Source organism: Somniosus microcephalus, chromosome 2, assembly GCF_052327205.1.
Source record: "Somniosus microcephalus isolate GS21.2 chromosome 2, FLI_Smic_1.0, whole genome shotgun sequence".
Lineage (NCBI taxonomy): Eukaryota > Metazoa > Chordata > Chondrichthyes > Squaliformes > Somniosidae > Somniosus > Somniosus microcephalus.
The window spans coordinates 44,154,632-44,166,708 of NC_140988.1; the positions used below are offsets into that span (position 1 = coordinate 44,154,632).

The following is a 12,077-nucleotide window of genomic DNA, read 5'->3' on the forward strand; positions in this document are numbered from 1 at the left end:
GCACTAATCTTCAAAACAGTGACAATGGCAATCCTAAACAAAAGGCCCGCAATCTCTGACAAGTTTTAAAAGCAATTTAAAAAAAAACTAATAACTTAAAAACAGCTATCTTCAGATAAAAACTCATGATTAGTCTTATACATAAGAGCATTATTCTTAAGTATTCCTCTAAAAGAAGTAATACATTATCTTCATTTTTAAACTTGTATGTACCATTTGCACTTAAAATACCATAGAAGTTTAGAGCACAGAAGGAGGTCATTTGTCCCACCATGCCTGCGTCAGCTCTTTGCAAGAGCAATCTATAACTAATCCCACTACCTCTCTTTCTCCCCATAGCAATGTACCTTCCTCTGTTTCAAATATTTATCCAATTCGTCCTTAAAAGATGCAATGGTCTTTGTCTTAGCCATTCCCTGTGGCAAAGCATTCCATTCTCCAACAACCCTTTACATAAAGACATTTCTCCTAACTTCTCTCCTCACTGTGTTGGTGACAATTTTAAATGAATGACCCCTCGTCACGACTTCCCCATCCAGAGAGAATATCTGACAGGTTTTTTTGGGTGATGACAGGGTATGTGATAAATTAAGGCTGAAAACATTCCATTTGACAAGTCACACAAAATGAATGACCACAGTGGGGGCGATTTTCTGATGTCGGAGGAGGCGGGAAAGGTGGGTAAATCAGATTCAAAGAGGTTGGGTTCGGAACCTGCCTCCGCGGGATTTTGCCGGTTCCGGTTTTGGAGGTCGGGAGACGCTCCCACCTCCAGCTGGCCATTGCGTTATTTAACATCCTTAAATGCTCGTTAAGGGCCTCTCTAAGCCTATTTTGAGAGGCCCTCATGATTTTTCCAGCTTTTCGGTGTGATCCACGCACCTCCTAGACCACGCCAGGTAAACTTGATGGGTTGACTCGTGGGTGGCCTCCTCACTGCTGCAGGTCTAACAACATCATTTATTGCAGCAAGGATTATTGCAGGTGCCAGACCTTGGCTTTAAAAGATCTCTGAGCACTTTTAGAAGGCCTTCCGAAGTCGGAGGTGCTGCAGCTTGACTCCATCAACTGTGGGACCTCCTTGGAAGACCCTCTCCCCGCTTGCAATGAGCGCTTCCCCAAAGGAGGCATCTACAAGCAGCATGGGAACCATTCGTTTTCTTTCTGCATGGACCTCAGATGAAGATGAGGAGGAGGAGGATCTGGAGGAGATCAGAGCCCGGGATGCAAGGGATGAGCTTATCATGGCCGGATTTGCATAGGTTGCCCAAGTTGGCACATGTCCTTTGCTCCATCCTAGGACATCATTGACAATGGACTCTTTGGCCTCTTTTCACTCAGGCCACCAACCTGACAACGCAAGTGTGGCGATGCCCACAATGTGGAGCTGCTGAAGGCGACAGAACAGATGCCATAATGCCAACATTTTGGCTTCAAATCATTTTAATGCTTTCCAACAGGGATGGCATTTCATCAATACAAAGAAACAGTCTCCCAATCTGCACACAGATCTGGAGTTTATATCCCTTGCCAGCTGTACCCACACAGCCTTGGTTTCTTTGGCAGGCCTCTTCCTCCAAGATGAATGGAAGAGCACCTCCATGCTAACTGTCACCCCCTCCTACAACATTTGCAGTGCCTCATCCGAGAGCCTCGGGTAGGCCCTTGCCTTGGACATAGAGATTTCTCAAAAGATGTTGGAGGTGGTGCAGGAGACGCAGAAATGCTGTGGAATGAACCAAGGGAGCAAGAAGCCATAAAATCAAACTGGAAAAGTGCTGTCAACAGAGGTGAGTTTCAGTCCCAAAACACTAATTAAGAAAGGGCATCCCACACCTCTGAAATCAAGTGGCCAATCATGGGAAAATCGCAAATTTTTGAAACCTATCTGTGGAGGCGAGTTTCAAACCCACCCAAACCGAAACCCGCCTTCATCTCACCTCCAGTGGGAAAATCACCTCCAGTGTTTCCATTTCCTTCATTCTAAAATGTGTTCTCTCTATTTCTTGAGTGACTTCCCTGTATCAATAAGCATGTACATTCTGAGACAGTGATTCAGGGGAAGAATCTCGGGCAATGCACTGGGGTAATATCCAAAGCTGAATGTGTTTGAAAAGAGGCAGCAGCAAATATGTTCGAGAAATTATAAAAGAACCATAAGCTAACAGCACTTTCTATTATTTATCCTAATGGATTAAGCACAGTGTTCAAAAGCTGGCTCTGTTACTGCAACACCTAGGAGTGGTGACACCACAAAGCCTGATCACCTGGATTTTTATTTGCAAAAATGTATTAAAAATCTTCGCCGAAACTACAGTAAAAGCCAGATACTTTAAGGGATTCCACTGTATGTACCCTGGAAGACATTATTAATGAGGATGCTTGAAGCCAAGGCCCTGGCATTTTGCTGTGGGATACTAACAAACGAGCGTGAATGCATTCGTCTGAGATTTCTCGCAGCTATTTTAACAGAGACATTAACGTGTTAAAAATAAGTGAGTTAACAACTCCCCAAAACAGTAGAAGGAAAGTTTCACAAGGACAGTTTCTATGGTGTAACTTCAGGGCCCTGGTATTTATAGCTAATTTTGTCAATCCATTCATTAGAGCAGAGAATGGAGGTGTTTACTTGGTGCCAAAAAAAAGTTTACATAGTTCCAATGGTTAATGGCAGTAATGATACGTTGGCCCATAATTTGTGATCAGTGGCGAAGCAAAGGCGTTCGCCGTTGGCCCCGAAGTAAGCTTCCCACAAAGATCTGTGGCAAGAAGTTCGGCTTTTCCCACGTGCAATTGAAATCAGTACAAGTTAATGGGGACTCCCTAACGTGAGCTACTGTGATGTCAACAAACTGTCTAAGCAGCCAATCACAATGCAGAATTCTCACAGACAGCGAACCAGGAAGTGAGTAACCTCCTTTGATTCTAACTTTTTAAAAATGTTATACAAAGTCTGGGGCGCTCACATGGGGAAAAGGTAAACCTAAAATAAAGATGAGCTTTTTTTTTTTTAAGAAATAATTAAAATTTTTATTAAAATAAACTTGACACTCCAGAAAATTAAAATTAGTTTTTCAGGGCTAGAACGTTTGTTTGGCAGTCAATATGCTGTTAAAACCCCAGTTACACCTAATCCAAAAAGGTCTAACTTTTAATGGGGTATTTAACAGCGATATTACCGCGGAAGAGCCAATGTTTTCGTCAGTTCCCTTGATTTCACAGATTACCCCAGGGGTGGGGGGGCGGGGGAGGGTGGAGGGGGCCTGGGGCAGCCACCACAGCACAGCCAGTGCTGGAGCAGTGAATGAATGACTGATGGCAGCTTCAGGATTTCCGCGCGCTACATCCTGAAGTTGCGATCAGTTTCACAGTGGTAATAACAGCGAATGCTGTTCGTTCCCTGTTATTACCAACCGCAAATACCAGGCCATTGGTTCCAATAATGGAAGATTAAGATACTGGGGGTAAAACATGAACAGTAAAGCTGTTAGAGTACTTAGTAAAACTATGTAATCTATGTCATAACCAGGCATGTCTGGAGATTTATATTATATATAGATTCATATACACACTGTGTAATTTTTTTCTTGTCCAAGGCTCAGGAGTTTGAGGCCACAAACCACGGACCACATTATCTGATGTTGCTCAGCCGTTACCTGTTGTTATCCACAGTGTGTCTCGTTAAGTCCAGATCAGCACTTCACTTTTATATTAAGTGCTCGTGAAATCTGTGTTCTGGTAGCCAGCAGGACAAATAGGCCACTTCCAGTAAGCACCTTGACCTGAAAGAGCTCTCCTAAAGCTAATCAGTATGTGCTAATAAAATATGTTACTCACTGTATGTGCTGAGAAGTCCTTCAAACTGCACCAGCAAACCCGCAGTGTGAAGCTGCAGTAGGAAGCCCTGGTCATGTAAACACGTGTGCAGTTTGATCACAAACCCACAGACCAGGCCTGCAAGCTAAAGAGAACAAGAAAACTAATAAGATATTTTGTTTAAAACATATTAAGTAGATTTTAATTTATCAACAAAATCATTTTTCAGACATAATTTCTTCATGACTGAATGTAAAAGCGATTAGACAGGATGAAATTGGCAGAATGAGCTCCTCTCTGAAATATGGAAATTTCAATGGATCTAGGAAAAAAGTTGGCAAAAATGAGAGGGCTGTAATAACAGTTTGTTACAGTGAGCTTTGACTATAGACAAGCACATCAACTCCCCATCAGATTGACAATCGTGCCCTTATAAAACCTGTTCAGTTTCCAAAAACCCAAGACGATGTCAAGTTATACAATAAGGTGAAAGACAGGATCTCAATTTTAGCAATTATGTTGTGAGAAAGTAAAGAAACAAAGACTAATGCTCCCCAGGCACAACCACTGCTGTTCAGGAGCTAATTGGTGTGAGAGAGGGTGGGAAAATAACTTGGCCTCAAATCCACATATCCTCACAACATGACTGAGACCAACAACTCGAAAGGCATGACCTGATGCCAATTTTCTGCATAGAACTCCATGTCACATCAACATGCACTGCCATTGCACTGACAGATGCTCTGTGTTTAGTCATAATTCTAATTGCTTCAACTCCTTCAACAGATTAATAAAAAGGACTTGCATTTATATAGCACCCACATGCTAAGGCACTATTTCAATTGTTCAAATTGGCAGGTGGAAGCACCACTTGGTGCTGCCAAACACTTTGTTTTAATGAGTTCATTTGAGTTAATGAAACCATTTGTATCTGGGCTGATCAAGGCCACCCACTGTGCACCATCACTTAGGAACTGTTAGCTGGTTATATGTGGGTTCCCTCAACTTCAGCAGAGCATTACAGAATAGAAGAGATCTTCAGACTACTTTTCATACACACAGTTAAATTAAAAAGCAATGATTAATGTTTAACGTGAGCATGTCAGTTCACGATGTAAAGGTGAGTCATTAGAGTTTTTGGTTTTAACTGATTAAACTGTATCATGTGCAAAATTTTGAATTGGTGTGTATTTTGAAACCTTTGATTCAAAAATATAAAATTATGGGAAATTGAACTAACCATGTTCATGAGGAACTCTCCATAAGTCCATTTGTCCGATTTAAAAAATTGAAAACTTACTCCCACCTCCACAATTATGCCAGGAAACTTATGACCATGTTTATATTTCATGATTTTATCACGCGTTCACTGCTTTTGTGAAATAAACTTTTTGAAACAGAAAATGAAAGCACCATAAAACACTGCATTTGATGAAACCAAAGTCTGCAAAAATCTGGATCATGTAAATTCTGGAATCTGAAAAAGTAAGCTTGAGAATCTAGCAAATTAAACACTGAAACCTGGAGAAAAAAATGGAAAGTGTGTGTATAATCCACTAATGGTTCCCAAAATGTTTATGGTAATGTCTCATTTCAACTGTATGCAGTAAGTGCATACTTAATATTTAATAAAGAAAAAGTTGTTCTGCAACACTTTGATATCAGTGTTGTAAAGTAATTAACATATATTTAGTAATATTTAGAAAATTACTTATTTATATATAAGCAATTCCCAGTTCTTGAGCATTTGACAGCCTTGCATGACATGCACTATTAACATCTAACAAATATAAATTGAAGAGATACTCAGAGGTCTAATAGTGGCACCCACTAAAACGGATTGCTTTATGCTGATCCGCAACACTCTTGTAGCTCTCCTTTAAATTATCATCCTGAAAACAGTGACAACTATGGAGTGAGGATACTGTGCTTAGCTATCAAAAATTCACTACAAACTGACAATTTAATTTGAAGTGATCAATACATTATTAAGTTTTATCAATAGGGATCATTTTTAAAGAAACTATAGATTACTAATAACAGCTCATTAAAGAACTAAAATGAAATAACAAATGACTGCCTGGGTTGCACTGACAACAGATGAACCAATATGAAGAATGAGTCCTTCAATCATACAGGGCAGAGTAGAAGCAAGGTCCTTTATTGCCGTTTGACAGAATTGGTGCCTTTTTTTGATGGGCTTAAGTAGCAAAATCAGAGTATTGACTATAAAGTGGGTAAATCAAAGGTAGAGTTTGTATGGATAGATAGAGAGGTTGCAGCAAAACTGAGATTTAAAGAAAGACTTGCATTTATATAGCACCTTTCACGACCACCGGACGTCCCAAAGCGCTTTACAGCCAATGAAGTACTTTTTGAAGTGCAGTCACTGTTGTAATCGTGGCAGCTAATTTGCACACATCAAGCTCCCACAAACAGCAATGTGATAATGACCAGATAATCTGTTTTAATATGTTGATTGAGGGATAAATATTGGCCAGGACACCGGGAATAACTCCCCTGCTCTTCTTCAAAATAGTGCCATGGGATCTTTTACATCCACCTGAGAGAGCAGACGGGGCCTCGGTTTAACGTCTCATCCGAAAGACGGCACCTCCGACAATGCAGCACTCCCTCAGCACTGCACTGGAGTGTCAGCCTAGCTTTATGTGCTCAAGTCCCTGGAGTGGGACTTGAACCCACAACCTTCTGACTCAGAGGCAAGGGTGCTACCCACTGAGCCATTGGCTGACACACATTTAAAAAAGGTACATGATAAATATGGGGAATATACATGAAAACCATAAATTATAACATGTGTAGAAAGGAAGAAAAAACAGAGATTAGGATAATGAAGAGGGAGTATGAAAGAAGACTTGCAGTCAACATAAAAGGAAGCAATGTATTTTATAAGCACACAAGTCAAAAGAATGGGATCTCTTAGAGACAAAGGGGGTCATCTTCTACTTGAGACTGCACGGTGGCATAGTGGTTAGCACTGTTGCCTCACAGCGCCAGGGACCCGGGTTCAAATCCGGCCTCGGGTGACTGTCTGTGTGGAGTTTGCACATTCTCCCCGTGTTTGCGTGGGTTTTCTCCGGGTGCTCCGGTTTCCTCCCACAGTCCAAAGATGTGCGGGTTAGGTTGATTGGCCATGATAAAAAAATTGGCCCTTAGTGTTAGGGGGGATTAAATACGTGGGGTTATGGGGTTAGGGCTTGGGTGGGATGGCTGTCGGTGTAGGGACCGGGTGCTAGGGTTTGGATGATCAGCCATGATCTCGTTGAATGGCGGAGAAGGGCCGAATGGCCTACTCCTGCTCCTATCTTCTATGTTTCTAATGGCAGAAATGCTTAAGAAGACTTTATCAGTTTTTTTATAGGAGAATCCCAGGGTAATGTGTATGTGCCACTACTGATGGTAAATATTCAAAAGGGCACTGATTTCAAAAGTTAATGTGACTGAAAATAGGAAAGTCATCAGAGCCAGATGGAATGAATTTCAGAAAACTGAAGCAGGTTGGGTAAGAAATGTAAAGGCATTAACCATCATTTTCCAAAAATTGTTAGAAATGGGAATTATGCCAACAGACTGGAATGTGAAAATATTACATATCAGTTTAAGGAAAAAGTCAGGAAATGATAGGTCAGTTAATCTCACTTCAATTGTGAGCAAACGTCTAGAGTCATTAACATGGGATGAAATTAGTGAACATCTAGAAAGGCATGGGATAATCAGGGACAGTTAGCATGGTTTGTAAAGGGCAGGTGGGGCATGACTAACTTAACTGAATTTTTTGCAGAAATTGGTGTGTATCGATAAAGGAAATGCAGTGGAAGTTGTAGAATGGATTTGCAGAAGGAGTTTGATGAGCTGCCAAATAAGAGACCTGTTAAAAAAATTAAATCACATGGAATTAAAGAAAATGTAGTCAAATAGATAGAGGGGTGGCCATAGGACAGAAAGTAAAGAATAAAGGTAAATGGATGTCTTTTGCTTTGGCAAGATGGCAGTAGCATTGTGCTCCAGGGATCTGTGCCAGAAAATCTTTTGTTTCCCATTTATATAAACTACATTGGGACAAAAGATCTAGTGATGATACCACATTAAGAGGCCTGGAAAATTGAAAAGAAGAATGTAGGAGAATATAGGACCACATAGACAGGTTAATGGATGTACAGATAGTTCATAGTAGAAAAATATATAGAACATTTTAGGATAAAGAGCAGTGAAAGGTAAGATTCGTAAATGAGTGACCTAATTGTAATCTGACAGTTATTAGAACACGGAATGCTTTACTGCAAGTGGCTATTAAGGCAGAGACAATTTAAAAGGAAACTGACTAAGTATTTGAAAAGGAAGAATGTAAAACTATATGGGGAAAGGGCATGGAATTGGGATAGAGTAGACAGCTCCAGCTGAAGTGCACTGGCACAATGGGCCAAATGGCTTCCTTTGGTGCTGCAAATACAATGGGGGCAATTTTCCCAATGGAGGCAGGTTTCGGTTTGGGTGGGTTTGAAAGCCGCCTCCACTGATAGTTTTCAAAAAAATTGCGATTTTCCTCTGATTGGCCACTTGATTTCAGAGGTGTGGGATGCCCATGGTCAATTAGTGTTCTGGGACTGAAACTCGCCTCTGCTGACATCACTATTCCAGCCTGATTTTAGGGCTGCTTGCTGCCTTGGATCATTCCACTGGATTTCTGCCTATCCTGCACCACCTGTAACATATTCTGAGAAACCACTGTGTCCAATTCCAAGGCAAGGGCTTCCCCGAGGTTCTCGGATGAGGCACTGCAAATGTTGGTTGAGGGGGTGACAGCTAGGGAGGTGCTCTTCCACTCATCTGGGAGGAAGAGGCCTCCCAAAGAAACCAAGGCTGTGTGGGTCCAGCTGGCAAGGGATATCACCTCCAGATCTGTGTGCAGATTGGGTGAATGTTTCTGCGTATTGATGAAATGCCATCCCTGTTGGAAAGCATTAAAATGATTTGATGCCAAAATGTTGGTGTTATGGCATCTGTTCTTTCGCCTTAGGCAGCTCCACATTGCGGGCTCCGCGACACTTGCATTGCCAGGTTGGTGGCCAGAGTGAAAGGAGGCCAGAGAGTCATGTCCATTGTCTATGATGTCTTAAGATGGAACCGAGCACACGTGCCAACTTGGACAACCTATACAAATGCAAATCTGGCCAGGATAATTTCATCCCTTGCATCACGGGTAGCCATGTGCTTGCGTGCTGCTGATCGATAGACCGGCGCTCTGACCTCCTCCTGCTCCTCCTTCTCCAGATCCTCCTCCTCCTCAGCCTCCTCCTCATCTGAGGAGGGCTGGAACTGAGCCACTTGCTCATCAGGAAGCTGCAAGCCACGACGCTGTGCGATGTTATGCAGTACACAGCAGACCACGATCATTCTGGAGACCCTGTATTGCGTATACTGCAGGGCTCCACCTGATCGGTCAAAGCAACAGAAGCGCATCTTCAACAACCCACTAATGTACGTCAGCATGAGAAACACACATGGAGTGATGTTTCCACCTACCTCTCAGTGTCAGCAATAGGAGCAGGCAGCCAACTTCAGTAAAGATTTAGCGGCGGCGCAAAGCCTTTGCGCGCGCTCAGCTGCGCGCGCAGATCCGGACGTCATTTCATCGTGCAACGCCCTTTGTTCGCCCCACACCGGAAATTCAGTGGTGCCGGCCTATTGTGCGCCTGGCGCCCCTAGCGACTGATAGAGGGGAACAGTTCTCAGTCGCTGCGGGGCGCGGGGGGCGCAAATTAAAGGGCACTCCTCCTGCAGTAGAAAAGGCAGCCATTTTGCAACACTCCTTCTTTGTGAGAGACGGATCTTTGCAGAGAGACCAAGGTAGAGAGCTTTCTGCTTTGGCTCAACACTCGCACAGGTACTTGTGGCTTCAGGCCACAGCTTTCCACTTGTCTTTAACTTCAGAGCCATATCATTGATTGGAAACATATAATGGGGGCTGCAATGGGTGCAAACGCTGGCCTTCTCCATTGCATTCAAAGGGCTCACAGACGCCGTGAGAGAGTGGCAGACATGGCCAGATGGAGAGGGGGCAACAGGCGTCGGCAAAGGAGGCCTTACCCACCCAGGGTATACCGCCAACAGTTCTCATATCTGAACATGTCTGACGAGCAGTGTGTTCGGAGGCTGCGATTCCGAAGGGTGGTGGTCACCGAGATCTGCCACCTGCTTCGCGGAGATCTGCAGCCACATCTGAGGAGCAGGACGTCTCTGTCGGTGGCAGTGAAGGTGACGGTGTCTCTCAACTTCTATGCCACCGACTCCTTCCAATCCGCTACTGGGGACATTTCCAACATCTCCCAGTTTGCCGTGCATTGCTGCATCCGCCAGGTGACCAATGCCCTTTTCAGAAGGAGACGTCAGTTCATCTCCTTCTCCATGGCCCTTGTCAAGCAGCAACAGCGTGCAATGGGCTTTGCAGCATTAGCGGGCTTCCCCATGGTGCAGGGCGCCATTGACTGCACGCATGTGGCTTTGCGGGCACCTCTGGAGAATGCCGAGGATTACCGCAACCGGAAGGGCTACCATTCGCTCAACGTGCAGTTGGTGTGTGACCACAGGCAGCTCATCCTAGCTGTCAATGCCCGCTTTCCAGGCAGCAGCCACGATGCCTTCATCCTGCGCCAGACTTCTGTAGCAGACATGTTCCAGGTCCAGCCTCACCCACGAGGATGGCTTCTCGGGGACAAAGGCTATCCTTTGTGCACCTGCCTGATGACCCCGCTCTGTGCGCCCAGCACCTCTGCTGAAGAGGGATACAATGACAGCCATCAAGCAACCAGGAACATCATTGAGCAAACAATCGGCGTCCTGAAGCAACGGTTCCGCTGTCTGGATCGTTCCGGAGGAGCCCTACAGTATTCGCCTGAGCGAGTCTCCCATTTCGTGGTCGTGTGCTGCATGCTGCACAACCTGGCTATCCGCAGGACTCAGCCACTGCCACCAGACATTGGAGGACCACCAGAAGAGGAGGAGGAGGACCAGCACAGGAGGGAGGCAGAAAGTGCAAGGGCCGCCCGTCGGCGGCTTATTGAACGTCGGTTCTGGGCCCCCTCTCAGGGAATGGCTTGTGCCAATGGCACAAGAAGAATGTAGCCGCTCCACAAGCCCTCAGCCGAGCAGGGCAACCAGGACTTCCAAAAGAAAGCATGGACAGTGCGATTTAAGAACATTTATTTCTTTGAAACCTCTGCCCTTCCCACATTACAAACTAATGGAGAGAAGCCCCCACAAAAAACACAAATCGACCAGTCTCGGCCTTTCAAAAAACACAAATACACCAGTCTCGGCCTTTCAAAAAAACAAATCCACCCTCCCCCTTTAAGAGTTCACCGGCGCCAGAGTGTCTGCCGTCAATCAGCAGCTCGCCGCACCTGCGCTGCGCCCGCCCTCGGGGGTTTCGCCCCGGGCCACCGGCTTAGCGCCTAATGATAGTCGTGCATCGCCTGTTTTAGCGCAGCAGCAACCTCTTGGGGCGATGCCACTGAAGGTGGCGCGAAGTTGCGCCGGGCGCAAACTTTAGCGGCCGCCCGGCTGTAGCGCCCCAAACGTGGCTATACTGAATTTCTAGGCCATGGTGTTATTTTCTCATGAGAAGCAGCTGAAAAAGATAAAAGTGGCGGTACTTCAGAAAATATAGGCATGAGGGATTTCTATTTGTATGTAGAGCTTTTGAACATAGACTGAAAGCTGGATGTGCTGGAGGAATCTGTTATCTCATTATGGAGTTACTCTTCTAAATAGTTTTGAACAGGGGGCCCACACTGTCCTTGTGGGTATCACTGATTGAAGCACTATCATTTTGCAATGGTTTGTAGGCACACGTAAGCTAATACACCTGCAATCTGTTTACTCATTACAATAGTCCATCATTACTGCACTTCTATGATGATTTCAATTTACGGAATAACCACGGGATGGAATTACATTGAATGTAAGAAAGAGAAATGATGAAAGAATCTTTAAGAATGGCATTAATTGTGATACCAATGCATGTTCAAATATCAGTGTTAGAATAAATTTATAACACCAGATGATCTCATGCTGTTGCTTACATAGAAACATAGAAGATAGGAGCAGGAGTAGGCCATTCGGCCCCTCGAGCCTGCTCCGCCATTCAATGAGATCATGGCTGATCATCCAAATTCAGTAACCTGTCCCTGCTTTCTCCCCATATCCCTTGATCCTTTTAGCCTTAAGAAATATATCTAACT

The 12,077-nt window shown here is 44.3% G+C and overlaps 1 protein-coding gene across 10 annotated transcripts in view; it reads right to left on the reverse strand.

The window, feature by feature from the left end:
- Positions 1-12,077, reverse strand: part of inpp4b (inositol polyphosphate-4-phosphatase type II B) — a 1,159,724-nt gene that overhangs the window by 102,427 nt on the left and 1,045,220 nt on the right. For all 10 annotated transcript variants that reach the window (XM_086009058.1, XM_086009093.1, XM_086009068.1 and 7 more), the window contains one exon: positions 3,838-3,961. In XM_086009058.1, coding sequence (XP_085865184.1) covers positions 3,838-3,961 — 124 coding nt within the window. The remainder of the gene's footprint in view (positions 1-3,837; positions 3,962-12,077) is intronic.